The sequence below is a fragment of the Alligator mississippiensis genome, chromosome 1 (genome assembly GCF_030867095.1).
Source record: "Alligator mississippiensis isolate rAllMis1 chromosome 1, rAllMis1, whole genome shotgun sequence".
Classification (NCBI taxonomy): Eukaryota; Metazoa; Chordata; order Crocodylia; family Alligatoridae; genus Alligator; species Alligator mississippiensis.
This window is the reverse complement of record NC_081824.1, coordinates 166,188,706-166,216,463: the sequence shown is the minus strand read 5'-3', so window position 1 is coordinate 166,216,463 and position 27,758 is coordinate 166,188,706. Positions and strand designations below refer to the sequence as shown.

At 41.9% G+C, this 27,758-nt stretch overlaps 1 protein-coding gene across 3 annotated transcripts in view; it reads left to right on the top strand.

Moving 5' to 3' along the window:
- The window catches only part of STRN (striatin), a 98,370-nt gene that overhangs the window by 60,963 nt on the left and 9,649 nt on the right, over positions 1–27,758 (top strand). For 2 of the 3 annotated variants that reach the window (XM_019500553.2, XM_059716375.1), the window contains 8 exons: positions 4,412–4,548; positions 10,975–11,150; positions 12,641–12,688; positions 13,569–13,690; positions 14,548–14,715; positions 17,920–18,060; positions 25,985–26,092; positions 27,586–27,672. In XM_019500553.2, the coding sequence (XP_019356098.2) occupies positions 4,412–4,548; positions 10,975–11,150; positions 12,641–12,688; positions 13,569–13,690; positions 14,548–14,715; positions 17,920–18,060; positions 25,985–26,092; positions 27,586–27,672 (987 nt within the window). The remainder of the gene's footprint in view (positions 1–4,411; positions 4,549–10,974; positions 11,151–12,640; positions 12,689–13,568; positions 13,691–14,547; positions 14,716–17,919; positions 18,061–25,984; positions 26,093–27,585; positions 27,673–27,758) is intronic. The other variant, XM_059716367.1, reaches the window with a different exon arrangement.

Sequence of the window (27,758 nt, the reverse complement as noted above, 5' to 3'; positions counted from 1 at the left end):
TACTTGAAGTTTGTCACAGTAAGGAGAGACACCTGACTCTACCACTAGTCTGACACCGAGTCCCAGGCCTTAACTACAAAGTCATCCTATCCCCATGCATGATATATATCCATTACTTTTAAAATATATATTTAAATACAATGAAAACCTAGTGAAAGATAATTTGCAGTTAAACAAAAGGCTGTATCTCCCATGGAAATACTTGTAGTGACAGAGTCCAGAATTACAGAGAGGACGAGCAGTAATTTTACTTAGATTGCCCTTTTTCATAAGTTTTTAGGGACTGTATCTGAGATTCTCGGTGATGTGTGGCTTTCCACCCTGGAATCTGAGATGTAGGTGTTGTCTTTGTGGCACTGAACCACTTGCCTTAAAACAAACAAACAAAAAAAAACCAACAGCCCCTCCCCCCCCAACCTACCCCAAAACATTGTTGTTGTAACTTAGCAACACCTTGAAACATTGGGGGAATTTGTGTTGAACATTTTCTGTCACCAAACTTTTATTTTGGCTTTTACCACCCATGAGAGGAGACAGCATTTGATTTTTATGTTTTTTGTAACAGAGAGAATCAGTTTATTTTGTAAAAAGAGAGAACCAAAAAAAGCCTAGTTTATTTCTCATTAGACAAAGTGAAATACTAAAAGATAGCAGTTGAATATTCATTTAATAATAACCTAAGGTCCCCAACCCTCCTTTGATACATATGATATACAAAATCTATTTGCATCTGTTTTAAATCCAACATGCAGTACATGAACCTAGAGTGCATGCTCTCTGATATGGTGACAAGTAGTTCAGGAAAAATGTGCTGGATTTTCAGTGAAGACACTAGGCCAGTGGTTCTTAACCTTTTTAAGCTCAAGGCACTTCTTGTTAGTCAAGGCAGCTCTGAGAAAATGGTTCCTTGATTCTAACACCTAAACTCTAGGCACCTCTTAGCTTTCAACCATTTTTGACTGGAAATATAATAGATCAATCCTCCTGTTGCAAAGAATTAAAAAAATCACAGCAGGTCACGGTATTTTTAACACTATGGGATTTCTACTTGAAATCTCTTGATTTAGCTCTTGAATCATGTGTAGGTGTTTTACACCAACAGTGCTACTCTTGCAGGGTACTGTGGCACCTTTAAAAGGGTCTCTCAGCATGCCGGGGTGCTGCAGTAACCTGGTTAGGAATCACTGTACTAGGTTATGCTTGTCCTCTAGAGAATTGCAGCAACTTTTTCTGGCAACTGGTAATGAAGAACATCAAAACTAAAGGCAAAGAGGAGAAGTTATCACTCCTGAAAATCAACTTGCAGGTGCATGAAGTGATACAGAATAAGCCATAAATGGAAATGGAAGAATAAGATGGTATCAACGTAGTAAAGCAAAGGAGAAAAAAGATGTTTTTGATTTCAAAGACAGAAATTTGGATGGGATGAAGTTGTGTAGAGCCTTGAAGAATAGGGCAAACAGCTTTTATGTTGTTAGAAAAGTCAAGACAGACAGTTGCAGATTTATAGAAGTGCATGAAGGCACTTAAGGCAGACAGTTTGTCACATTGCAGAAGGACTGGAGAGGAGTTGTGTAGAAGAATTAGATGCAGTCAAAGCTCAGAGAACCATATGATAAATGGGCAAGTCTGCGCCACTGGCAGGTATTACATTTATTGCATGAATCATGTTAACATGTTGCATGTTCAACCAATTTATCATGCGATTAAAATGGCAAGCCAGCCATGAAGATGTTCTGCACTTTTAATGTGGAACATTGAATATGTTGCATGTCAAGACACTAAGAAGACAATGAAATGGGAGAGGAATCAGCTTGTTGATGGCATTGGATAATAGGAGACCAGTTTAACAAGTCCATCTAGGAATAGTTTATTAGAGATCCATGGGAAAAAGTTCCTATCCATCTGAAATAAAAACCTTATAAGGTCAGACAGTCCTAACAGTTCTAGTTTCCTTGAAACTTTTCCACCTGAGAGAGTATTCATGTCATAGCAAAACAAACGTTGCAATCAGTTGAAATTTGGAAATACAGTATACACATGAGGATGAATTTGACATCAGTGTGTATGCTTATAATAACATAGAACACAGTTTTTGGAGCCTGTGGTCTCATAAAATTGTGGTAGAAAGTGAGGAAGTATCAAATTCAAAGGATCCCTTAGACAACAGCACAAAAAATTCCACCACAAACCAGTTAAACACCTCTATTTCAGTAAAAATGCTGCAGGTTATTGAGGTAGACTGGTATGTTGACTGTTCATATTTTGTTAGTGCATTTCTTCCACTTCTCTAATTTGGAGAATTCTCAACACATCTCAAGAGGGAGAATGCAAATGTACAGGAGCAGACAGCGAAGAGCAACATCAGAATAGTTTATACTAGTATAATTTAATAAGCAGTATAACTGTTATCTGTGACTGTCTACATGAGCTGCTGACTGCAGTCATTATTACACAGTAGCACTGAGGAACAGCTTTTTCGTGATGCTGACTGCACAGTAGCTTGTGACTGCTTCATGGTTGTCATGTCACACTTTCTGCAATGCAGCGCTATTGTGCAGTTGTCACAGGCTACTGTGCAGTCAGTCTCTCGTGTAAACGTTGCCTGTAGGTCTTAATTGTTAAGTACAACTGTCAAGTCTGTCTACATCCCATGACTATGATGTCCAAACATCTCAGTTTGTACTTTTTTACCCAATTTTCTTTCATTGAGTCAGATGCTTTCTATGGAAGAGGGATTCAAATACTTAGCTTTCTCGTCCATAGTCTCTGAGGGTATGTCTAGTGCAGTGACTTGTAGCTCACATGAACACAACTGAGCTATCTCTAATTCTGTTCCTGGTGTAGCCCACATGGAGCTCAGTGCTTCCATAGCTAACTGCACAAGCACTCACCCGGATTTTTACGGATTTTGCAGCCTGTGCTGAGCATTGTACAGCTACACTGCTCTTAATACAAGAGCTCGCTAAATTAGAGCTAGCCTGGGTATGTCAACACAAACTACAGTGACAGCAGTGTGGACATGTGCTTGGATAGCTGTGGAAGCAGCATAAGGAGGGAAAAGTCGAGACTTTTTGTCAGTACTTGAAATTCTCCAAAACTTGCCTCACAAACATGTTCATGTTCCTTTCTTTCTGCTCCCTCATTTTTGTGAGTTGTGTAGAGAAGCAGAGGAAAGAGCTGTGTCCTTCTATATTACTTTAGGCCAGGGGTGCTCAACCTCTGATCTGCAAACCAAATGCTGCCCACGCAGCTTTGGAATTTAGCCCATAGGGCTCCCCATGGGTCAGGAAATTTGGCAGTGGTGGAGCAGTGATAGTACTTACACCACTCCCCACTGCCAAAATCATGAGTCTTGCAGGGCAGGTAGGAACTAGGACACAATTCTTTCCCTGCATGTCCAGATTGGGGCTGAGCCACACCTCTTTCCCTTTTTGGGGCTGGGCTGCACCCCCTTTTCACCATGGGGCTGGAAAATACCCCTTCCCCCAGAGCACCTGGTTCAGGGCCAGCTCACACCCCCTTGTCCACCCACAGGGCTGGGCCATGCCCCCTTCCCCTCACAGGGTCAAGCCATACCCCCACTCTTGCAGGGCTGGATCAGAGCAGTCATGCCTCCTCCCTCTTTCTGGGGCCAGGTTGGGGTGGGGCCAAGCCCCCTTCTCCCACATGGCTGAAACAGGGTCAGGCTGCCCCCCTCTGCATGGCCACATAGGGCAACACCGTGCCTGCCCTGGGTGCTGAATTGGGTCCGTTGGCCAGATCCGGCCTGCAGAGGGACCAGGCACTGCCCATCTGACCCACCAGTCCAAAAAGTTGAGTACTGCTGCTTGAGGCTAGAGGTATCCACAAGTGGCACAGGCAACCTCTGTGTGTGGCATGGCAGATCAGGGAGGGAGCAAGCAACAAAGTGGCAGATAGGGCAAGGAGCAGAAAACAAAGCAGCAAATCAGGCAAGGGAGTACAGGACAGGGAGCAAAAATCAGAGCAGTACATGGGACAGAGAATGGGAAATGGAATGTCTCTTAAGAGGCCGTAAGCTTAATTTATGGCATGCCTGCCAGAAACATTGGCCCCCTAATACTTTAGGCATTTTAAATTCCTGAAATATGTACCTGGTAGTCTTCTCTCTTGTTGTGTCCTGACTTGCTTTTAAAAGTCTTGAGGAACATAGACTTCAGGGGTGTAGGTTTAAAAGTGATGCATTTAAAAAAGTTTGCTTACTAGTAGATTTGGGATTGTGATTACTGTTAGAATTTGTTTGTGCTTTTCTGCGCCTATATTGCCTTTGTCCCTGGTTATTAATTGAGGTATTATTTTACAGAGCAGAATGTAATTTTATATTTATTTACAAAAACTGTTAAGTTGTCTGCAAAAACCCATGAGTTTTGTTGTATTCTTTTTCTTGTAGTGGAAGCTTTAACATTCCCTCCTACTTCAGGGAAATCATTCATTATGGGAGCAGATGAAGCACTTGAGAATGAGCTGGGTCTTGGAGAACTGGCAGGCCTCACAGTTGCCAATGAGGCAGATTCACTAACATATGATGTGAGTATCTTGTAAACTGTACTTCACAGTAATTGATCTTGGGTTCTAACAACTCTACGTGTACATGAGTGACACTCTCGCTGAAGTCAATATAATTTGCATATATGCAGACTGCAGGAAAAACATTAAAACAAAGGAAATACAACATATAAAATTGGCTTTGCAAAATGTAACATAATCCTTTTTAATAAAGGTTCCTGTCCTCTTTTATCCTTAAAGAGGTTGTCGGCAGCTTGACCTCCTAAGTGTTTTGTTCCTTTTGCATTTAGTAACTGCCTCCACAACTTCACCTCCTTTGTGGTCTGCATGTCTTGAGGTAGACCAGGGGTCCTCAACCCCCTGCTTGCATGGCACACAACACCATTTTCTCCGCACACCACAGCTGGCTTGGGCTCCAGGCAGCTGGCACCAGCCATGGAGCTTGAGCTGCTTGCAGCAGGTGGTGGGGAGGCTGCAAGACCTGCTGCCCAAAACCCGAGCTGGCTGTAGTCAGGAGGCTGCATACAGCTGCATGCGCACCTCTGGGCAGATGGCGGGGAAGAGAGCTGGGGCAATGCAACCCCAGCCCCTCCCCCACAATCCTCCTGAAGGCACGTGTGCTTCTGCTGGTGCCAGTGCTCTGGAGCCTAGTGCAGCTGTTTGCAGCCTCCTGGCTGCCTGGTGCAGCTGCCTGGAGCCCATGGCCGGACATCATGACAATGGCCACACATGCACCCCCAGGTGAATGGTGAGGGAGGGGTGAGCCCCTTCCCTGCCCTGAACCCCAAAGCACACATGCAGTTGTCACTAATATGGAGCCCAGCTGGGGTTCCCAAGCCCGATGCAGCCTCCCAGCTGCCTGCCAAAGCCAGCCCCAGGCTCTGGGCTGCTGCAGTAGGCAGCAGAAAGCCTAAAAACAGCTGCACTGGGCTCTGGAGCACTGGCACTAGCACTGTGCTGGTGGCAACTGCTCACTTGCCTTGGGATGCAGGGACGGGGAAGGGGATGGGGCAGTGTAACCCCAGCCCCTCCCCCACCATCTGCCTGGAGGCATGTATGCATGTGTGTAGCATCTGCCAGCAGTGAGGATCAGGTGCCTCTTAACCTCTCTGTGGTCTGCCCTTGGCATGCCAAGTCAAGGTGTGGGTCAGTGTTGGGGTGTTTTTTGGGACTCCAGTCAAAAATGTTGCTGACCCCTGTGATAGACCTTAGAAATAGAAAGCCAAAACCTTTAGAGGTAATGTTGTCATTTTGCACATGTAACCCAGCACCAGCCAAAATTAACAGAGCTTTAATGATACATGGGAAGAATGGACTTCAATGCATTAATAATCCCCACCCTGCTGCACTCGAGCACATCAAAGGAAGAGCTAGTGGTAGGGAGGACACCTGCAGAGCATCCTGACTACCTCGGTTCCATTTGGAGCATACGGGGGCAGCACAGATGTCACCTTAAATGGCTGATCTGCGGCCATGGGGCAGTTTTTTCACATTTCTTTAAAATCTCTATTTTCTAGGAAAGTGTGTTTTAGCTGTTTACTTTTAACCATCTCTCTGGGACTACTTATTTGGTGATCTTGCATTTTCGTGTCAGTTCTTCAGGTTTTTATTTTTGAGGGTAACCCTCTTATTGCTGGCCCCTTTAACATTCATCCTTGTTCACATTTTCTCCATAAAGTTTGCCTTTCAAACTCATTGGAGGCTTAGTCAACAAGATGTAGAATCTTTTCTTAACTGTAGACTAGCCTGTCTAGTAACTCCCAGCTGAGTTACTTGTTTATTCACACGTCGTAGCATTGCTTCTGAACCTGGATATGAATCAGGTGCTTAACAGCAGGATTTTTCCTGAATTTTAAATAGAGCATTGGGTCCCAAACTTATTCAACCAACGGACCACCGTCAGGCTCAAAATTCCTTGTAGATTGCCATGTATCCTGATCAGACTTCTAATTGAAAACTCAAAGTGAGTGAGCATCATGACCCACAGACCACTGTTTGGGAATCACTGTTACAGGTTGTCTGAGAGGGTCAGTCTTTTAATTTTAGACCTAGGAATTAAATGAGATTTAAGGTAGCAGATGAGTATTTCACTTGAGCAGTGGCAATCATTGGTGGGATTTGCAAAGTGGCAATGTGATGGTAGATTCATTTAGATGTCCTGACTGGATGGCACGTCTAAGTCAAATACTGATTTTGGAAACACTGACCGAGTCCTTCAGTCCCAGTATTCTATATCCACTTGTGAAATCCAAAAATCCATTCAGGTAATTTAAAGAGGGGGGAAAAAAGGGAACTGGCCTATTTTACTAGAACTGAAGTAACTTTTCTTACTTTAGAGGTTTTGGGATGTCCAGGTGCATTTTTGGAGATTGAGGTAGATTGGCCAAAGAGACCATTAGAAATGCCACGTGCAATACTGTATGAGGAAAAAAATAAATATGATCTGCTGTGAAGGCCTGCACTACATACTGTATGTTCTCACACACAACACATCTTTTTTTCCCCAAAATCAGTCCCTTGAAATTGGGGTACATGTATTAAGTGAGGAAGGTGATTTTTCCACCCAGGTTTGGAAGCCCTGAGGCTTGAATCCTGCTTTTCATTGCAGTGGCAGTGGTATTACTGTTCGGGTAGCTGAGGGAATCTATTGATTTAATGCCTCTATTATTATTCTTCACTCTACAGATGTTAACAATTGTCTCTCCTTTTGAATGGACTTAATGTTCCACTAATCAGCCTAATCTTTCCTGGGAAATTTTTGCTGTCTGCTAGTTGCTCCTGGTCTCTCTCTTTTACAGCCTCTTTAGCTGTTTAGCACAGACACTATAATTTTGAAAAGATCTACCTATGGAGACCTGTCTTCAGCATCAGCTAGGGGTTCTGCTTTAGTTATGCAGGAAAGGGAGGGTGAATCAGCTGGAGATCAGGCTCTTTCCCTGTTCCCGTACATCTATGACCTCCAGGACTGGAAGAAGAAATGCCAGACACAGCACTTGAGAAGAGGGAAGACATGGACGCCCAAGAGGGTGGAAGTAAGCAGAGATCTTCACCTCCACCTTCAGTAGTTTGTCTGGAGAACAGATATGCAGTGTTAGCAGCAGAGAGGGAGAAACATGTTCTACTGGTGGAGGAAGACAATCCAGGCCTCACCAAGGTGAGAACGATCAAGATGACTGCCACCAAGAAGAAGTTATAGGTGGTGGTAATTGGAGACTCCCTTCTGCAGGAGCCATCTGCCGACATGACCTGTTGTCTTGGGAGGTCTGCTACTTGCTCAGAGCCTGGATCTGAAATGTCACGGAGGGATTACTGAGGCTCATTTGGCTGGCTGACTACTACCCCATGCTGCTTATCCATGTGGGCACCAATGATACTGCCAGGGGAGACCCTGATCATATCAAAAGCGACTACAGGACTCTGGGTGCAAAGGTGAGGGGGTCTGGGGCTCAGGTTGTGTTCTTGTTGATCTTTCTGGTCAAGGGAAAGGACCCAGGAAGGACCAGGTGCATCCTCAGATCAACACCTGGCTGCACAGGTGGTGTTGCCAGCAGGAGTTTGGCTTTTTCAACCATGGGATGTTTTTCCAAGAAGAAGGATTTCTGGGAAGAGATGTGATCCACTGGATGAAGAGAGGGAAGAGCATCTTCACAGACAGGCTTGCTAAGCTAGTGAGGAGGGCTTTAAATTAGGTTTGCCAGGGGATGGAGACCAAAGCCCTGGGGGAAGTGGGAGACTTGGAGGAAGAGCAAGCAGGAGGGGGAAACAGTGGGAAGGTGCGCTCATACTTCCTGAGAAATCAGGGCAACGAACTAATTACCTCAGGTGCCTGCATGGATCCTGGGAAACAGTCAGGAAAAACTGAAAGTCCTTGAACAATCACAGAACTATGATGTGATTGGAATGACAGAGACTTGGTGGGAGCAGACATGACTGGAGCACTGTCATGGATGGGTACAAACTGTTCAGGAAGGACAGGCAGAGAAGAGGAGGAGGAGGAGTTGCACTTTATGTAAAAGAGCCATATTATTTCCAGAGCTCCCATATGAAGCTGGAGATAGGCCTGTTGAGCATCTCTGGTTTAGGGTCAGAGGGGAGAGCAACAAGGGTGATGTCATGGTGGGGGTCTGCTATAGCCCACCAGACCAGGAGGATGTGGTGGATGAGGCTTCAAACAGCTGGCAGAAATTTCCCAGTCACAGGCCCTGGTTCTCACGAGACGTCTGCTGGGAGGGCAATACAGCAGTGCACAGGCAATCCAGAAAGTTTTCAGAGAGTGTTGGGGACAACTTCCTGATGCAGGAGCAGCCAACCAGCGTTGTGCTCTTCTTGACCTACTGCACACAAACAGGGAAGAATTGGTGGGGAATGTAAAAGTAGATGGCAACTTGGGTAGCAATGACCACAAGATGATAGAGTTCAGGATCCTGAGGGAAGGAGGGATGGAGAGCAGCAGAGTAAGGACCCTGGACTTCAGAAAAGCATCCTGACTCACTCAGGGAACTCATGGGCAGGATCCCGTGGGAAGCCAGTCTGAGGGGGAGAGGAGTCCAGGAGAGATGGCTGTACTTTAAAGAAGACTTACTGAGAGTTCAGGAACAAACCATCCTGAAGCACAAGAAGACTAGCAAGTATGGCAGAAGAACAGCTTGGCTTAGCAGGGAACTCTTTAGTACCTCCAGGTGCCTGTATGCAAGCCCAGAGACTGCTCCTATGTGCTGTCACTACAGTGCACTGGAGCAGACTCTATGAATTGAGTCTACTGGAGCATGGTAATTACCATGCTCCAGCCAGCCTCCGTGTGTTGTGTATCAGTGTCCCTGTGCTTCAAAACGGAGGTGAGGGCACTTGTATCTAAAGCTCATTTGACATGAGATGCTCTGGGCACTTGCGTTCCGAGAGCTGCTCTAATTAAAAAATGTTCTCCATTGTGAGGTACTAGAAAAGGGCGTGCTAGCCTATTTTAATGTGCATTAGCTAAAGAGCACAGGTTTTTTTGTGACAGTCTGATGCATTTTAAAGTAAGCTAATGTGCATTAAAGTGCAGGTATAGAGGTGCCCAATATGGGCCAAGTGGAGTGAACTGATAATGCAAACATATTTAGTTTAAGATGACAGTTGCTAGCTCTTACGTGAAGCTACTACTCTCTGTCCTCACCCTTTTTTTTTTCTTAGAGCAGAGGCACTTAGTCCTTTGAGGTGCTTTTATATTTTCAGTATCTTTTCTCTTGTTCTGGTCAGTTATTTTTGGAAAAAACTAAGAAGAAATTAAAAATATTGATGTATTGATTTAAAAAAATAGAAATTCACTCAAACGAAAGACCATTTGTTTGCTATGAGGTGCTTCTCCAAGGTATTTGTTCTCCTCATGTTGTGCCTATATTTTCTTTTCTTTCACTTCTTATTCTGTGTGAGAGAATTTTATAAAAGTTACCCCATGTAGCTGTAGCTGCCATAAACATTCTTTTGATCGAGTAATTGAGATTTAACCGAGCCCAACTCCTGTAGAGGTGCAGGAGGCAAGTAGGCCTTATGGCACCCAACATCAGGTGCACAGGTCCTTGGTATTGTTCACTGAGCTGTGAAAACCAGTTCCTTCTGGGAAGAAAACACTGTAGAGCTATTTCCGTTTCTTTGTCTGCATGTCATCTTCTCCCTTCTCACCTCTCCTCTTTCCTTCTCTTTTCTCCTCTTCCAGTCCCTTTCCCTCTCTCAAGATCTCAACAAATTTGTGCAAAGCGGACGTTTCAATCTAGGGGAACTTAATCCTCCGCTAGAATAGGGAGACTGACCACCTACATGATCCAGAGTTTGCCGAAATGTACAAATGCATGTGACTGAAATTTGAAAGAAGCATCTTTCTTCCCAGTTTAATTTGTCTTTTATTTGAGCATTAGTACCATATGACTTTGTTAACAAAATGCTTAATAGTCATAGAAAAATAGGGCTAGAGGGGGGGGGGACCATATGACCACCTAAGGTTAACCCCTGCTTAAGGCAGGATCACTTGTATCTAAACCATCCTAGCCCAGGTTTCTTCCCTTGAAGACATTTGAATTACTGGTATACACGTGACCTCACAGAAGATTTTGCATAGGTGCAGGGGCATGCTATGGGATGATTGCTTTTTTATAGGAAGCTCTTACTTTTCATTGTTGAAAAGTCATCAGTTCTTGTTATTTAAGGTCATATTTCATTCTGCTTATAAAGTACAGCTGCCCTTTTTAAATAAAAAGATGAGGTAAACGGATATCCTATAAATTTACCTTTTTAATACTAGCTACATAATTATGTTAGGGTTGCCGCATTTATGGTAAATAAAGAATTGTTAAAGGACCTGCTGTATTAAGTTGTATTCCATAAATAACAGGTTAAAGTTTTAACTTCTCTTTTGTTGTTGCTTTCCCAAATTAATGAAAAGTTTGGGGTTTTTTTTTTTCTTTCCAATAGATAGCAAATAATAAGGATGCATTGAGGAAGACTTGGAACCCCAAGTTCACATTGAGAAGCCATTTTGATGGGATACGAGGCCTGGCATTCCATCCAGTGGAACCGGTTTTAATAACAGCATCTGAGGACCATACGTTAAAAATGTGGAATTTACAAAAAACAGCTCCAGCAAAAAAGTATGATTTAAAAAAATGTATTTACCTGCTTCTTATTTGTTAAAACAACCTAAATAATCATTTAGAGAAGGAATAACAATGGGAGGATATTGGGAACTTGATACAACTCATTGGAATCAATCAGTTGAAGTCCTTCCTTTGATTTCAGTATGCGGGGAGTCTTCTATTGTATGGAAAAATATGGACCATGTTGGACCTATATGAGACTATTAATCTCTTTTTGTTTTTCTTTTTGAAAATCCTCTGATTCCCATATTTACTCTACTATGAAATACAATTTTTACTAAAATTGACTCTTTACTATACCAAATCTGATTTATTGTGATTCCATATAGATGCTATACTAATATCCTAGACGACCATATGTATAAAAGGTGACCCTTTTATGCATATGCATGTGTCTCTGCATATATAAATAAAAATAGAGGTGTATGTGATGTCAGATTGTCTGGTGCACTCTGCTTCTGATGCGCTGCTGGGACTAAATGGGTCCTCCCTGTTGGGAATTTCCAATGAGAGATACAGCTACCATAGCCAGGAAAAACACTGCTCTCTCTTACTGTCCCTAGAGCACTCGTGTCCAATACACAGCTTGTGGGCTGTGCCCCCAAATCAGGGGCTCCAGGACTGTTGCGCATGCAGCGCCTGCTCCAGCCAGTCTTGGACCTGCACTGCATGTGGCATTTGCAGGCTGTTCATGCAGTGCAAGTTCTGGACTGGCTGGAGCAGGTGCCATCTGCAAGACAGTCCCAGAACTGCTGGGGTGGGTTGCCACCTGCAGTGTGGTCTGGCCAGGGTGGCTACCGCATGCATGGTAGCTGCTGGTCTGGCTGGACTGAACATGTAGTGCTCATTCCAGCCACCCTGGGATCTGTACTGCATGCAGCATGGGTCCCAGACCAGCTGGAGTAGCCACTGAATCAGGCATGCTGGCACAGTTGGGGAGTCCATGGCCAGATCTGCCGTTCTGACTTGCCGCATGCCACTCACGCAGCTGGGGTATGCTGTACTCCTCCAGTCTTCCGTGGAGAGGGGTCATAGGGAGAGTAACCAGATGATGGAATCTGGAGCAGTTCCTAGGCTGCTATAAATTCACCTGGGGCTTTGGTATAACTAATCTCAGAGTTAGAGGTGTAATTACCTCCCACTTTGTTATGCTGGGAAAGAATGTGATATAAAAAAGTCTGTTGTCCTTTGAAAGCCTTCTTTCCTTCCCCCCCCCTTTTTTGTGCACCAACTACTTTTATTGTTGTGAGGTTGTTCATGACTAATCGTCTTTCATCTGGGGGCTTCTTAGAATCTAACGTTTCTAGTGTTGAATCTCAAAGAAAAAGTATCACCAGAGTTGAGGGAAAATTTTCCATAGGAATTTGTAATAAATTTAAAGTTGTTTCAGCACCTTATTTCATGTATTTCTAGGAACATTTGTATATAATCAGATAATTGTCAGACTCTTCTGTGATTATTTTTCTTCCTTTTTTCTTTTTCAGGAGCGCTTCACTTGATGTAGAACCTATATATACATTCAGAGCACATAAGTAAGTATTTGACAAAATCATTGTTTAATTCTGAGAAATAAAACACTGTTCAGAGTTGTTCAAGAATTGATTTCTACATATGGAATACATGGAATGACTAGCCGATTTTTATTTTATTTTATTTTTTTTTTAATTTTTTTATATTTACACATACACACGTTTTATATATTTCTATAACAATAAAAAAATTGCTACTCATTCCATGTGTTAATTTAGCTTCCACATTATTTTTAAATGCTTCTGTATGCTTGTGTCTTGTCTGGCTATTCTTATTCTAGTTGGTGCTTGTTAAAGCTACAATTTTAAAGAGAAAAACCTACATGCAAATGGTGCAAATCTAGTTTTGCTCATTGCTGCAGCACAGGATTTGTACTTGAATTAGTTTACAGTATGATGCTGTCAAACCAGGCCTCTCTTGTTCTGCTATCTGGTACCGTGTAAACCAGTACAACCTGATCTATGGTCAGGTTTTCAGCAACTAAACCAGTGCTCCCACCTGAGCTAGGCTGCGTGAAGAGGGTGTGTGGTCACCCAACAGGACTAAAAACAAGACCTGTCAAAGGTAGATGAGCTCCCTGTGAGCCAACAGCCATCCATACCTGGAGAGGAGATGGGCAGCACCAGGTCACTTTGCCCAAAGAATCACCAATGATGTACAGCATCTAAGGTGCCCCAATGTTTGCAGAAGCCACAGGACTGATTTGACTGATTTGACTTGATGAAGCTGTCTGCAGAGAACTAAAATATAAAAACCATTTACGTTATTTTCATGAAAACTATCCTATATATTCAAAAATATAGTTACCTGAGCCTATGGTCCCTATGATATTGTGTAAATAGTTGTAATTGATAACTTGCTTCTGTGGACTTTTTCTTCCAGTGGTCCAGTGCTCTGTGTGGTCATGAGTAATAATGGGGAGCAGTGTTACAGTGGAGGAACTGATGGTCTCATCCATGGCTGGAATACAACAAACCCAAATATTGATCCCTATGATTCTTATGGTATGTTTTTGTCTAGCAAAAACCTGAAATTTCTTATGTCAGTAGCATTATCAATTTTTTTTTTTTACATAGCAGTGCTTTGTTAGAAAGAAAAAGGTAAATGTTGGTTTCAGACACTAAGCAAACTGCTGCTTTAATATTCAACAAAAAGAATTAAACTTGCCTGTTTTTAACAAAATGGGTGTTATCATAACATTTATGAACATATTTATAGTGAGAAACATACTAGGCCTGTTGTATACGTTGTATTCTAACATTCCCTATCTCTCTGACAGTTTTAGGAGACTGAAAAAATTAAAAAAAAATAATGGACCCTATAGTGAGAGAGCTGTGAGCACTATCTGCAAGTTGCTGTAGATGCCCAAATCAAGAATATTCACTATCCCCATAAATGTATATTTTAGTTGTTGTGCCTTCAGCTACTTAAGCGTGCTGTAATTTTATATGAACAGATGCAAGGGACTGTTTGTGCTGCATCTATATGTGACAAAATTTCATTGTTTCCTGATATCTGGGTGATTTTGCATTTTTAATCAACTTTTATAACACTCTGAAGTTATATGGGGTAGTTTGAGAGTTTTTAATCGGAGCTCATGTTTTAACTATTTTCTTTAATATTTCAGTTGCCCCCTTCTGAAGCATAACTGCAAATTCATTTTCCATTAGAAAATTGGAAAATTGAATATCAGATGCCCTGGTGAAGTCTGGATACTAGTATACTACAAAAAGAGAGACTCTTCCCGTGATAGGCCCAGCCAGGGCCTGTGGTGTTAATATTTTGTATGTGTACTAATGTATAACTTAATTTGATTTATCTTTTATTTTGAAACTTGTTTCCTATGACATTTTGTTCACAGATCCTTCTGTTCTAAGAGGTGCTTTTGTAGGCCACACAGATGCAGTATGGGGTTTGGTTTATAGTGGAGCGCACCAACGTTTGCTGTCCTGTTCAGCAGATGGCACTATACGTTTATGGAAAGCTGCAGAAATTGCTCCAGCTCTTAATATATTCAATGATAATCAAGGTACAGAATAATTTCCTGTTTTAAAGCTTATGGTATCACTGTTCAAGCTGTCCGAATTTCTCTTCTTAAATAAAAGTGTTTCTATTCTCTTTTCATAGGTTTATTACTGTGAATATTTTTCATGCAGAAAAATTTGGGTCATTCCTCAGCTAGAGCTACCAGTTCCAACAGATTCCTACTTTTCAGGAAAAAGCATTAGTAGAATAGGGCCAAAGAGAAAAAAATATACTTCCAGAAGCCATTGAAATCCATAAGAACCTTGTATTTTCAGTATCTCTGAAACGCAGACCGCTCACCTAAATGCTTTAATAAAGATCTAAGTATACTCCTAAAATTGAAAACTTTAGGCCGTCATGATTTCTATATTCAGGCATGTGGAATAAAGCAGGCTGTTTGCTTTAGTATGTGTTGTTTTACTGATCATGGCTTATACTAGTTTGAAAGCTTTTGTAATTGAATTACTGAAAATTTAATAATGTGCAAGTTAGTAGTTTGGACTTAAATAACTACATTTTTCATTGTGTCAGGCTTGAAGGAATGGGAAAAAATAGGAGCCACTACTTGGAGAAAGGGGAACTTTACTCATGCTAAACAGGCCACATACAGGCATTTATTTAGTTTCTACCAGGGGAATTGCTGCTCTTCTGATGGGAACTAGGAGCATACCAGCATTCATTCAGTTTTTCCCACAGGAAATGCACCTGGTTTGGGGGAAGGGTCTTCTTTGCTCAATGAGTAATATCTTGCTGTCATGAGAGTGCTGTGCAGGTATGAAAACCTGTATGCTTCCCCACAGCTACACACCTTCCAGATTAGGAGGAGTGAGTGGCAGGAGAAACACTTGCCGGGCCAGTCTGGAGAAGGCATGTGGGGATCAGATGACTTGTGAGACCAGAAGGCATGTGGGGAGCAGATGACTTGTGAGACCAGGAGGAGTTGGGTGGCTGGGGTATGCTCCCTGCATGTCCCGCAGACTGAGAACTCTCTGATCTGGAGAACACACAGGGAGCATTGCTCTGTTGCTCCTTTTCTCCTTGAAGACCAGGTCAGTAGATGTGGAGGCAGCTGCTGTTGCTTGCACATCCCACAGACAGGAGACATCTCCATCTAGGGAACTTGCAGGGATCATTGCCCTGCTGCTTCCTCCCTTCCTGGAGACTGAGAGAAGAGGAGTAACTACCATTGCAGGTCAGGTGCTGACAGAATGAGTTGTTGCTCCTCTGAATCAATTAGTCTCTAATGCCATCTTGTCCTGCCTTGTGCCTGACTTAACACTAACATGGCCAGCCCTTTCTGCTCTAGCTTAGCAAACCTTTCGCTGACCCCTCACAAAAAAACCACTTCAAAACCCAACACTGCACAAACAGATATAGCAAAATTTGTTGGCTGTGTTGGCTGAGCAGAACTACAAAAGACCAGTTTTTTAATGCTTATGGCCTAGCTTATATGGGTAGCTATTTTAATAGACCTTACAGAATGACTTATTGACACAAATAGACTAACATCTAAAGATGCTGCATTATCCAAGGCAGATGTGCATCTTTTTAGACTTGCAAGATATACTCTTCCTGATTTTACCTAGGCTACTTAATTTATACTGAACTGAAGGAGGTATGATATTCTCTTAGAAGAACTTTTTACTTTTTTGTCAGAGAACACAAATTAATGTAATCCAGCCTGGGTTACACTTGCAGTTGTCAGAAATCTGTCCTGTCAGCTTGACTTCCCACTTCTTTGGCAGACTTTCAGGCAAAATACATGTTTTTGGGGAAAAAAATAGTTATGGATTTCAAAACTTTTATTATTCTTTTTCATAGCAAATTTAAATTTTGAGTTTCAGAATCAACTCCGTCTTTGACATGCTGGAATCCTCTTGTGAAAAAGAATTTCTGTTCTCTGTATGGTCTGATAGCTTGACTTGACTCTACAAAATGCTCATGACCATAATCTGATTCCTTAGGTTTAACAATTTGCAAGCCTCTAGAGAGATGTTGGTGTGCTTCCTTTCACTATACGAGTGGAGGGAAAATACCCTATCTTATTATTGCCTTTTTGGCTTTCCCAACTTTTTTCTTCAAGTTCATTTAACAATATGGAGGTAGAGAGCTCCAAATCAGTACACTCTAGTGATTATGTTGGAGCAAGGTTTTCTTTCTGTGTTCACAGTAATGGAGATAGAAAGTTGGTACCCCTGAACACTTCTTCCTGTATACTTTCATAGTATATTCTGGGTACTTTCCATTACTTTTTCATGCTTCACTCCACAGTCCCACTTCTATCAGCAACCTCCCCCACTGGCGCCTGGCTCCATTCTTTCACACCTTAAAATGGCTTAATGAAGATAATTCAGCACTCATTTCTTGCTCTCAGATTTTGAAGACCTCAACCTCAGGCATGGTGGGGAAGGTGAAGTAGTCATGACAGAAAGATTGGGAAGCAGTTACAAGCAAGGTTTTTGTCCCATACATAGCTTTCTATGCTAAAAACTTTCAGTACATAGGAGCAACTTGGAAAACTTAGTGTTATAGAGGTTGAGGGGTGTAAAAACTATGATTTGAGGGCCTCCCATCCCTCACTACTCGCATTCCCCCTTGGTGTTCATAAGGACCTCCATCTTAGTAGTATTTTTGACAACTGTCAATTTTTTGTATTTTACCTGCACAGGTTGCTTTGCTACCTGCTTTGTACAGGTTGCTACCTGCTCATGTTGTTTTTGTTTTATCTTATTTATGTTGTTTGGAAATCAGTCTTAAAGCTCCATTCAAGAAATGATTTCCTTCCTTATCAAATGGACTTCAGACTGCAAATAGATCCACCCCAGCTAAAATCCAGTTAAGAGTATTTTAGCAAAGAATGTTTTATGAGGCCATAGATCTGCCAGATAAGGTTAGTGACCAAGTTGGACGCTAGGCTTGGATTTTGGCACCTTAGTCTCTCTCAAAATAATAAAAACCTGTAATAAACCAATAGAATACTAATGGGGTGACCAAATTCAGATACTGATATGATGATGATGATGATGATAAATACAGAAGCCTGCTAAGTTTCCAGTTACTTTTCAAATAATAGTGAAAAATGTGTATTTTTGGACCACATTAGCAACTTTTTTTCATATTAATGAACATTTTTAAGCTAAATTGTAAACCATTCTTTTGCCTTTGCCATTGTGTAATAATCTAATTATAACATTATTCTTGTCTCTAGAAATGGGAATCCCTTCATCAGTGGACCTTGTAAGCAGTGACCCAAGCCTCATGGTAGCATCGTTTAACAGTGGACACACTAGCATTTTTAATATGGAGACACGACAACGAATTCTGACATTGGAATCCAGCATAGATACCAGTATGTATCCAAAAGGAATAGAAGCTTTCCCCTAAGAGGGGATGATACTCAATTTACCAAACAATAGGCAGAATATATCATGTTGGGTTATAGAAGGGAAATGCACTTGTTGAATTTCAGAAACAACGATAACTTATTTTTAATCCACTGGACTTCCTTCCTGCAGGACTTCAGCAACAGCAGAATGAATCACTTGCTTCTCTTTGGGGAGAAGTACTGCATCTTTGGAATTTGTCCAATAAAATTAGTTATCACAACTTTTAGAGGATTGTGATGATAGTAAATATTTAATACAAAGGATTCAGATGAGGAAACCCATAACAAAACCCAAATATCAGAAAAATAGGATGGGAGTTTTCCTCATATGGATATCTTGTCTAGTCCCATGCTCAAGACTGGGATCAGCTCCGTCTAAACTGGTGTTTCGTTACCCAAAAGTAGGTCACAAGAGTATATGAAAGGGTCACAAAAAAACATAAACGAATCAACCAACTTTAAAATGGATTTTCCTTCAAAGCAGAAAAATGTGGGAAACCACAGTATTTCCCTTGCAGGTTGGCAGAACTCCAGCCTACAAGGGGCTGCTGGGGGGGAAGGGGGAGGCACGGGGCTGCACGTCCCCCCCTCCCCTTTGCCCTACACATTGCGTTGCTGGGGGGAGTGGGTCAGGAGTGAGGGGCAGTGGGTCAGGACTGGCCATCGAAGTTTACAAGTGGGTCCTGGTACAAAAAAGGTTGAGAACCGCTGAACCATTTCACGCAAGTGTTCATCTACTCTGCTCTTAAAAGCTTCTAAGGAGATGAGAGTCCACAACCTCTCTAGGTAGTCTATTCTGATGTTTCACAACCTCATAGCTGGAAAGTTCTTCCTAATATCCTATCTAAATGTCCATGTTCTAATATAAGACAGTTACTTCTTGTCCTGTCCCCTGTGGCCAAGGACTAGTCTTATCACCATTTTCTTTATAACACTCTTCTGTATCTGAAGACTTAACGAATCCTGCCCTCAGTCCTTTCTTCTCCTGACTGAATAATCCCAATTCTTTTAGCCTTTTGTAAATTGTGTTACCAGACCTGAATTTTTTTTTTTGCTTTCCAATTTGTCTACGTGTTTCTTGAAGCATGGTGAGCAAAACTGGACACAATACAGTACTCCCAAGTGACGCCTTACCAGGTACTGAAGAGAGTGGAAGAGCCACTTTCTTTGACTTGCAGGTGATGCTTCTGTTGGGTTTTTTGTAACAATAGCACACTGTTGAGTCATTCAGATTGAGGTCCCTTACAACCTCTATTTCCTTTTCAGAAGAGCTGCAGCCAAGCCTGTAGTTTTTCCAGACTACAGTTAATTGCTCTGTCCTAAATGCAGGACTCTGCTCTGCTCCTTTTTGTAGGTCTCTTTGCATTTCTTGTGAAATTCAATCCTTATTGAATTTCATTCATTTAATTTTGGACCACTTCCTTCAGTTTATCAACATACTTTTTGAATCGTGACCTATTTTCCAAAGAGTCTGCATCTCCATCCATCTTACTGTTATTTGCAAACTTGCTAACTGCAGTCCCATTCCCCAAATCATTAATAAAGATATCTGACAATACCAAGGCTAGGACAGAACTCTGAAATCCTACTGGAAACCTACACTCAACTCTGAGCCATTGATAACTACTTGAGCATGATGATCCAACCAGTTTTGTATCCACCTCACAGTATTTGCATCTAGACTGTATTTTCTTAGCTTGCTAATTAGCGTCCTGAGAGAAAATGTTAAAAACCTCGCAAAAGGCTCAGTTGCCTTGTTATCCTCTAGGTGCTTAGAAATAGATTCTTTAATGATGTGCTCCATAATCTTTCCAAGTATTGAGGTTAGAGTGACTGATTTGTAATTTCCTGGTTCCTCCTCCCACTCCCTTTTTTTCTTTAAAAAAAAAAAAAAAAAGATGATGATGATGATGAAAAAGATATGTATACACTTGCCTTCTTACAGTTGTCCAGGGTCTCACCGGACTTCCATGAGTTCTCAAAGAGAATAGCCCGTGGCTCTGCAAAAACGTCAGCCAATTTTGTTTGCTTCTGCTGACTTAATCGTCCAGCTTCTATGTATTTTCCAACTTGTTTTTATCCCTATCCTGTGCTGATGATCTTCTCTCCTATTCTTGCTGTCCCCTATGTTTAGTCATCTGATATGTGACCTTATTTGTTAAGACTGAAGTAAAAAAAATGCATTAAATGATATGGAGAAGAGCCTTTTCTACAGCATTCATTATTAGATTGCCCTTTTCATTCAGGAAGGGGCATTCCTAGCACTTTCCTTGATTTTGTTACTTCTAACATACTTGTAGAATGATTTCTTTTTTGGTAGTCTTTTACATTCCTTGCTACCCAAATTTCATTTTGTGCCTTGCCCTTCCTGACCTTCTTGCATGCTGGTGCTATACTCTTATTCAGTGGTATAATTAAGCAGGAGTGACTGGGGCACCAGCCTTGGTGCAAATTTAGTGGGGGTGCAAAAATAGCCCTTCTGCTGCTGTTTCACCAGTTGGCAGCCTAATTCACTGTCCCATTTGGCACTACCACCCAGGGTGCAAAATTGCCCAGTTATGCCTCTGCTTCTATTCATCCCTTGTAGTCTGGTCAAGTTTCTACTTTTCAGTAAGATTCTTTTTTAAGTTTTAACTCACTGAAATTTCCTGTTTAGCCAGGCCAGTCCCTTGCTGCTCTTCCTGTTCTTTGTATTGATAGCTTGCTTTTGCACCCTTTAAGATCTTGGACTCCTTTTCCTGTTTCATTGGACTCTCAGAGGTTCCTACCTGCCAGTTTCCCAAACCTGTTAAAGTCTGCTTTTTCTGGAATCCAGTCATCTTATTTTGCTGCTCTCCTGCCTTCCTTAGCTTACCATACTGAAATCTGTCACTTTGTGGTCACTGTCACCCACCTTGTCTTACAGCTTCAGATTCTCAGTCAGTTCCCCCCTATTTGTGAGCAGCAGATTGAGAAGAGCTCCCTCCCCCCTCCTTTACTTGACTTCTCCATCAGTACCAAAACGTTTTCTAACACACTCCTTAAACTTGCTAGACTGCATGTGTGCTGCTTTGTTGCCCTCCTAGCAAACGTCAGAATAATTCAAATCCCCCATTAGCATCAGGTCCTGCAGTTTGTATCTTCAAATATTAACTGGAAAAATCCCCTCCTTCCTCTTGTTTGGTGGTTTATAGCAGACCTCCACCATGACATCACCCTTGCTGTTCTCACCTCTTACTTCACCCATAGATTTCAGCAGACTTACCTTCCATTTTATACTGTGCTTCAGAACAAGTGTATGTCTCGTATATAAAAGCAACCACTTCCTGCTTTCCCCTGCCTGTCCCTCCTGAACAAGCTGTAACTGTCCATGATGGTATTCCAGTCATAGGAACCATCCTACCTACCAAGTGTGTTATCATACCAAATGGCATCATACTTCCGTGATTGTACTAGGATTTCTGGTCCTTGCAATTCCCCTTCTCACAATTGTATGTGAATGTTGTAGAGGACTAGCCAGTTCCCTGGTTGCTTTTCCTCTGACATTTAAGTCGCTCCAAATCATGCAATTTCAAAAAAAAATCTCTAATCTTTATTCACTGTAGCATTTTACTAGTCTACTAGCCTGGGGAAAAGATGCAGTTACTATATTAAAATGAGTTATAAGACTCTATATTATAATCTTATAGGCTTGTTTCACTTTTATGCAGACTTCCTGTGGTTGATTGGGTTTATTTTTTGGATTTGTTTTGCTATATGGACATAACACTGACCATGTGGAAAAAGGCACATCTACCTACTTAAGTATCCAGTCTCTAACAGTGATCAGTACCAGGAAGTTGTAAGAATTCTGGAGTTGGTAGATTATTTCTAGTAACTGGACATTTGGTTTGAATATTGAAGCATAATATTTAATATATTTCCCCCAAAATTTATTGTTAATAAGAGTTTTTGGTTGTAGCCATGTTGGTCTAAGGCAGGGGTGTCCAACCTTTTTCAATGTGGGGCCAGATCATGAACTTTTTATCACCCGGTGGGCCAGCGAGCCATATTCAGAGATGTCACAGGAAGTGGTATCATATCACGAAGTGATGTCACGTGACCTTTGACACCAATGAAGTTGCAGGGGTTGACATGGCATGCATGCCTGGGTTGACATGGTGCTGCAGGAGCTGCTTGGCTACAACCAGGTTGACCTGGTGCTGGAGAAGCCGCGGGGCCAGGCTGGCGTTAACCTGGGGCCTGCCTGGTCTGCCGGTGTCATTCCCGGCTTGACATGGTGCTTCAGGACCCGCTTGGGCAGAACTGGGTTGGCATTGGCCAGGAAAAGCAGCTTGCAGCTGAAGCCGGCTTCCCGTGTGCTGCTGGAGATGGGAGGAGGCCGGCCAGGTCTGCATCTATCAGCAGAAGCGACGGGGGAGCCATGTGCCGCTCAGGACTGACCGGTGCAGGCTCGTCGCATCCCGAGCGGCACACGGCTCCGCCGCCCCTTCTGCTGGCTGGTGCAGACCTGGCCAGCCTCCTCCCATCCCCAGCAGCAAGTGAGAAGTGGCCCCCTCGGGGCCTCGCGTGCGGGCGACCGGGCCCGGAGAGCCGCAGCGCCTGGGGGGAGACTGGCCAGGGGAGCAGGCGCCACCTTGCTGTGGGGCAGGGCAGTGGGGCTTGCTTGAAGCAGGTGGGTGAGGGGGCAGGCGCAGGCCGGCAGTGCCAGTAGCCGCTGCTTGGCCTCCTGCGTGGGGCCTCTCCCCCGGGCCCTGCGGGGGTAAGCAGCTCCCCTCCCCTCGCTGCTGGCTGGGTTCTGCGGGCTGGCCCTGCCTGCCTCGCCATGGCGCTGCTGCAGCTCCACACTGCTGCCACCCCGTGCTCCGCGGCGGCGGCTCCGCGCTCTGCGCCACTGCTGCAGGCCAGATAAAATGGCTTGGCGGGCCGCATGGCAGCCTATGGTCTGTATCTTGGACAAGCCTGGTCTAAGGGCATAGGCAGGCAAGGTTCTTTGGGTAAATGTGATATCTTTTATTAGACCAACTGAGTAGTTGGAAAAGGCTACTCAGTTGGTCTAAAAAAAAGTATCACTTCTACCCAAAGAACCTTCCCTGGCTGTTGTTAATTAGAACAGTTTGGGATATTTTTCATAGGAGCATATATGCCCAGTGACCTTTATTCTTCCCCTTCACTACTTTTCTGTTTTCACAGACTTAACTGTTCACAGAGTATGCAGTATTTCCTTTTATTTATTTTTGAATTGGTCACTTTTTTGTTTCATCAAATGTTTCCTTACTTCCCTATTATGAGTAGTTTGAGAGGAGAGGAAGAAAGAAAGAGAGCAGAAACTCTAATCTACCCTCTTTGTCTTTTTTTTTTTTAATCTTTTGTTTCTCCTTTCTACCTATTTATACTTTCACTACATCCTCACATACTTTGAGCTTCTCTCATTTCTGTTTCCTGATCTCCAACTATTTCCTTTTTCACTGACACCCTCTTTTCTACCTTGTATTCTATCACTGTAATGTCCCCCTTTAGCCTTTTTCCCTCCTGCTCTCTTTCCCCTCCCCTCTCTCCTTTACCTTTCTGCTTTACCTTTTCTCTTTCTAATTTCTACCTATTTACAAACTCACTGACATCCTGCCACACTTAGTTTCTGTCATTTCTTGGAGTCACACAACAACAGAGACTCCCTATTCCTGAAGAGGGCTAACTGTGCCCAGAAGCTTGTTAAGAACTTTTTTCCAACAACTCAGTTGGTCTAATAAAAGATACCACATCTACTCAAAGAAGCTTGCTTTTTTAAAAAAAAAAAACAACGAAAGACATTTATATAACTTTGTCTCTACTACTTCACTTCTTTTTTATTGTAAACAATCCCGGTAGCTTTAATTTGTCTGCATATGAGAATTATCCATGTCCTCCCTCATTCATGTTGCCTTTTTCTGAATCTGCCCTAATTTGCACTGTTTTTTAAGACAGTGACCAGTGTTGCTTAGGGCATTTCACCTGAGTTGGCACCAGAGTATGAAAAGCCAATATACTTAGCATTTATTTCCATAAGGATTAGAAAAAAATCTGGTTTGTAAATAGAAAGTACTGCTTTTTTTTCCATTGGAGGATTTTGTCAAAATAGAAAGAACAGTCTGGATACCAGAGTCGTAGGAAAGTAGGGCTGGAAGGGAACTCGTGAGCTCATCTAGTCTAACCCCCTACTCGGAGAGGATGATCCCTAACTAAGACAATCACAGCCAAGCAACTGTCTAACCTGCTCTTCAAAATTGACAAGGATGGAGATTCCACAGCTTCTCTAGGCAGTTTGTAACCACCCACATGGTCAGAAGTTCTTTCTAATCTCCAACCTAAATTTTCCCTGCTGCAGTTTGAGGTCATTGCTCCTAGTCCTGTCCCTTACAGCCACAGAAAATCTATCTCTGTCTCTTATTATCACCCTTCAGATATTTATTAACCTATTGCACCCAGAGAAATCCTAGTGGAGTATGGTAGGACTTCACACTATAAAATCAATGCTTTTTTTTTTAATATTAAAATTTTGATGTCATGGAACAAGTCATAGGTTACATTTAGATTTGATATGTAAAACTGTGTAATTTGCACCGCAATTCCAGAATTCTAGTTTACCAGAGGATGCAAAACTGGTCTCCTGACCTACTGGGTATAACTCTTTTTGCTTCACCAGAAGCAGCAAGGCTATCACTGGAGGTCTATGTAGCCTAGCAGTGCATAGTTGCATTGCTGCCATGTTTCATCTCAGTGTTGAGTGAGTTTTATTAAACTGTGAAATGTTTTAAATGTCATCTGCCTACACTTTGCTTACTGATTTGTCCTTCCTGAAACTACTTTTGACAAAGTGTGTTTCCAAATATCTTCCATTTTAACCACTTCAAAAAAACAAACAAACCCTGCCAAATAATGTTTTTTCTTGCGTCTCAGTTAATACTATTATAAGGGGCAGGATATAGAATAGTTAATCCTAGACTTGTTTCACATATTTTAAATATTTGCCAGGGTCAGAAGAGGAAGTGATACTATTAGAAAGTCAGGAATTCCTTTTCTCCAGTGAATTTGAGTCCGTGTGTCAAAAGATCATGAACATTTATAGTATATACGGAATAGGATAACTATATATGTTTCTAAAAACTTACTACCTATAATGTTGATTTTCCTGAGGCCTGCATGATTTGTCTTATGTTACCAAGGAACTGCTTGTAAAATCATAGAAAGATGTGAAGAAAAATTCATTCAAATATTGAAAACACTTCTGGGGTTTTTTTTGGTAAACTGTGTGACAGGCAAGTGTCTATTAATGTGTGTTACAGTGCAAACATTTTATTCCCTTACATTTGGGATAATCAACATAATTTACCTGGTGACTTTTCTGTTCTTAAGTTATTCTGCTATTCAAAACTGTTCCTGTAAAACTTGCATACAGTAGCTTGTGTGTGCACTTGCTTAATTATAGAATATGAGTGTGGCCTAAATTTTCAGAAGGGATTAATGGTTTAGGGTTCTTAATGTGGGATATTGCCTTAATTTTTCAGAGGATGGATATTCAACTTTCTGAAAACAAGCATCTCCTAAGATGGTTTCTCAAGTTTTTAGCATCCAAATCTCTAGCCATTTTTGAAAATGTGGGCTTTGCTTATCCACATGCATAGGTCATACAACATATAAATGAACATGTGGTCAAGTATTCACGTAAGGCAGTGTACTTGCAAGTACTTGCAAAGTACTTGTCTCTCTCATCCTAAATGATTTCTAATACAGAGGTAATTATGAGTTGAGAGACTGTCCCTTTATAGAGGTGGGAGATTTAACTTCTGCATAGAACTAACTAAACTTTTTAGTAGTGTTTCAAAGGAGTTCGTGACCTGTATACGTTTACCATGCATTTTTTTTAAATTAGCAGTTAACTCTTCCTGCCAGATAAACAGAGTCATCAGTCATCCAACTCTTCCTATTAGTATCACTGCCCATGAAGACCGGCACATCAAATTCTATGACAACAATACAGGTGTGTATCTTTCTCCAGCTGCTAGCTCTAGTGGTTACACAAACCTAAGATTAAACAAAAATTAATTCTAACTGGTGCCTTTCATCTTCTCTAGAGGAGGCATCAAGGACTTAATGACTTCTGTGACAGGACTGTTGTCTCACTTTTGGAGCACATAGTTAGGCTATCCACTTGGAACATTCAGAGGAAGTGTTAGAAAACTTAAACTGCTGTTTTGTATCTTTTTGGTTTTAAATGGCTCAGACAATAGTGATTCTTCTCCTCCTCCCCCCCCCCTCCCCCCCGAAACTCCCTATTTCATTTTTGGCACAGTTAGTCTGATGCTCCATTCTTGGGAAACATTACCTCATAGTTCTCTAAAATGTTCATTTGCTTGTTTTATCTACCTTCTGGTCACACGTCATTGAATCATTGTAGACAGTGACGGGCAGCCTGGGCACCTCTTTAGTACTGCTGGGCTGTTAGTGGAAGCGCAGCTCTCTTGTGAAGTACCATTAATATTGCTTCTGATTTGATGCATTTCTTCAGCAGTGTTTGTGACAAAGGGAAACTACTCATCTTTTTTTCCAAGAGCAATTGCACTGATTTTAACTTAACTGGGAACTATATAGAGATTTATTATAACATATATAGAGTGCTATATTTGTGGTGATGACTTAAAATAACCTAGAATTTTAAGGAGGTGCTGTCTAGTGGAATGGCAGTATTGCATGAGCCTGGCTGCCATTACACAACAATCCATGGCTGAAGAGCTGAGTTGCAAACTATTCAGTATGCCCACTGCAGATTTTACAGTAAAATAACCATCACCTGTGCCCATGTAGGGGGAGAAAGAGGGATCTGAGGAGCAAAGCTGGCCAAAAAGAGGAAAACAAAACCTGTTTCGTAAAGTATTTTTTGATATTAGAGTTAGTGTTTTACCCCCTACTCTTCCTGTTTTCTTTTATTACTTCTGTTAATTATTTTTCTAATAGAACATATTCTTTACGAAAAAATATGTCGCTGCTGCAATAGCAATAAGCAGTAAAAGGCAATACAGTAGCAGAGCTGGCTAAGTTTTGGGGACACATGGATTGCCTGAAGCACACACCCTGTCATGACTTATTGTTATGCAACTGTCCTCTGAATCTGTTAGAAAGTAGGAATGTATACATCCTATATGGCTACAGCATAAGCTCAGAGGAAACCTCTCTTACAGCAAGTAGTATTTTGCAACAGTGGGTTAACACAGTTCTTGACATCAGTATGGTTGACCTCCTAGGAAGGTCAGGAGTAGAAAATGAGTTATTATATAAACAAATTCAGCCAGGCACAGACAGGATTTTATTTTAATAGTTTATGTGACAGGACTTAGAATAAGTAAGAGATCATAATCAAAATGTTCTTTTTGTTTAGATTCAGTGGAGTCATACAAAATATTAAATTGCCAAGTTAAATTGAATTATGAAAAAGAATGATAGGAAAAATAACATGGACTCTTTTTTCATTCAAAGGAAAACTTATCCATTCTATGGTAGCCCACCTAGATGCAGTCACAAGTTTAGCTGTTGATCCAAATGGCTTGTATTTGATGTCTGGCAGTAAGTATCTCACATGTCAATTTCTTCCTTTTATCATAATAGCTTTCATGTTCAGTTCCAATTACAAAAAAAAATTTCCCCCTCTC